General features: G+C 37.2%; 1 protein-coding gene across 1 annotated transcript; it reads right to left on the bottom strand.

Moving 5' to 3' along the window:
* Positions 1 to 1,074: 1,074 nt before the first annotated feature.
* LOC110917925 lies at positions 1,075 to 2,018 on the bottom strand. The gene has a single exon (XM_022162356.2). It carries the CDS (start codon positions 1,854 to 1,856, stop codon positions 1,239 to 1,241), a length of 618 nt encoding a protein of 205 aa, XP_022018048.1. The 5' UTR covers positions 1,857 to 2,018; the 3' UTR covers positions 1,075 to 1,238.
* Between the last annotated feature and the right edge of the window lie 600 nt (positions 2,019 to 2,618).

Raw genomic sequence — 2,618 nt, 5'->3', positions numbered from 1 at the left:
GGTAGTTTAATATCAAAATTTCTGATGAATCAAAGTATTTGTGAATGTGTTTATTGTTATATCAGTCAATTATTTTCTTTTCTATGTGTATAAGGTTTCCAAATCAAGAAATCTTGATGGTAATTTGAAGATTACTTTTGAAATTCAAGTTGTTGCTTTTCACGAGGACACCCGACCAAGAAAGAGACCCATCAACGATTCCTAAAATGTTGTTAATACTTGTATAATAAAAAAAAAAAGAACAACTATTCCTGAAATAGTTTAATTTTGACTAGAATGGCATAAACTAATTGAACTCGAATAAAAAAATCTGAAAATCTGCTCTCTCATATCACTAATATTATCTTATTTGGCGACAAAGAGCTCACGGAGTTAATTTGGATTGACCTAGTAAGACTTCTAATAGGCCATTCATACTAGTACTACTCTTACTCGAACACACTTGAATGTTAAATTTCTCTCATCCACTACCATTAAGCATGGTTGTAAAAATCCCGCCTAGGCTTCGATTAGTGACCGATTAATCACTAGGCAGTCAATTGTGGTCCTAATCCAGCCAGATTCCGGTAAAATTTTGACCAAACCTTATAAATTCCCTCCGGTTACTTAAAAAAATGGGTCAACGGGGGTTAAAACATGTCTGCTAATTGCATATAAAAATTCCAATCCGATTAATCGCTAGTCGATACCTTACCGATCGACTAGCGCCTACTGATTCTTACAACACTTCCATCAAGTCCAAATGCATTACTAACGTTTAAGGCAGAGGCAAATCTAGCATGAATTACTGGGTACTCAAAAAACCTACTCGGTTTGAAACTTTTACTGAAAACCTGTAAAAAAAATTTAGCGAAAGCCTATATATTTTTAGCGAAAACTTTTATAGAAACTCACCGGAAAAAAATTACTGAATCCAACAATGGAGACAACATAAGAAAGTATTTGGGATTTGCAGTGTTACAAGATCTGAAGATCTAACTTTGATTTAGTTCTCATCTTCATGCCCTGCAATCTGAATTCTTAAACCAACATCTTCAAAAATATTACAAGTCATCAATGCAGAGATCTACGAAATAAACAATTTCCGGTTCAATTTAAGTAGAAACTAAAACCATATTCTTAATCCAAAACAACAATCAGTTCCAGTTCCAGTTCCAATCACTATATACAATTAAGTTTTCAATTCCAATTCAAACCGAAACCAAAACATAATTCATCAACAAAAACACATCAACTAACTAACAATGAAGCCCTAACACAGATCCACTTTTCACCTCAATCACCACACCACAATTCACACCACTCTCAACTCTATGAGTAAATATCTTCAAAACCCTAACCCTACCTACCAGCTTCATCCTCGTCTCAATCTCCATCGTCTCTCCACCCATCCCAAACTCCGCTCCACCACCATTCCCCACCGTCTCCGCCGCCGTGACTGGTGGCGGCCTCGCCGGAATCGGAAACGACTGGACTGCGAACTTGGCCGACATGTGCTGCGTATGGCCGCCGTCGATTTTTCCGGCGGGGATGAAGATGAAACCGACCGGTGAGTTAGAGTAGGCGAGCTGGAGAGAACTGTCGTAGTGAGTGAAGGCGTCGCGGTTAGGGTTTGTGACGGAGACGAACTGGAAGAAGGTGAAGTTGACGGTGCCGTTAGAGACGGAGAAGGTTGGGAACTGTACGGAATCGACGGCGATCTTAGGGTTTTTAGGTTTGAAGAGGAGGAAGTAGACGACGACGACGGCGATAGCGATTATTATGAGGAAGATTGTGGCGACGATGCATGATGCTAGATTTGTACGGCCGCGTTTGGATCTGTGGTGGTGGTGGTGGTGGTTGTGAGGTTCATACATGGTTTGAAAATTGAAAGAGCTCAAGTTCAACAAGAATTTGGTTGAAACTTGAACTGGAGTGAGTGATGAAGAAGATGAGTGGTGATTGATAATGGTTTTGAGAAAGTGGGGAAGAGTGTTTTTGTCTTCACACCCTTTTATCTTTTGGTTTCCATTTTCATTATTTGTTTGAACACATATATGTTTATATGCTTTTCGACCTTTTGGTCAATTATTTTGTAACTAGATATTTGTTAATGGTTACGGCCGGTAATTTTAGTCTCTAAACGGGACACGTACACGAATACACGACACAAAACTACATGAAGTTAACAGGTATTATGTATGCCCTTAGCGGGTAACAGATACTAAACACGTAGACACGAAAACACATGTTAATTTTTGTGTCTGAACATGTAAAATACTTGTTTACCTGTTTAATACCTGTTAATACATGTTAACAATTTAAATATAATAAAAAACATACTTTAGTGTGACCATGTGATTTGAAAACCTGATTTTATCATTTATCTTTCTAGTTCCCATAACACTTCCCCTTCTCATTCCAATGAACTTACATTGTTTTGAGTGGATGTTATGAATTATTTAAACCTTTTGTGATTTGTCATTTATAGATTTTGTTTCAAACTTGTTACAGATTATGTGTTTATACATTATTTAAGCCTATTGTGAACTTTTGACAACTTTTGTTTCACCAACAGGTTTCTAGATATGTAATTATTGAAACATTCATAAACAGGTATTAACAGGTAATTATCGTGT

Source organism: Helianthus annuus, chromosome 16, assembly GCF_002127325.2.
Source record: "Helianthus annuus cultivar XRQ/B chromosome 16, HanXRQr2.0-SUNRISE, whole genome shotgun sequence".
In the NCBI taxonomy this organism is placed as follows: Eukaryota; Viridiplantae; Streptophyta; class Magnoliopsida; order Asterales; family Asteraceae; genus Helianthus; species Helianthus annuus.
Note: the sequence above shows the minus strand (reverse complement) of the source record. Positions and strands in the feature narration are given on the sequence as shown.

Coding starts and splice junctions, on each gene's coding strand:
- LOC110917925 (XM_022162356.2), bottom strand. CDS start 1,856: ATGTATGAACCTCACAACCACCACCACCACCACCACAGATCCAAACGC.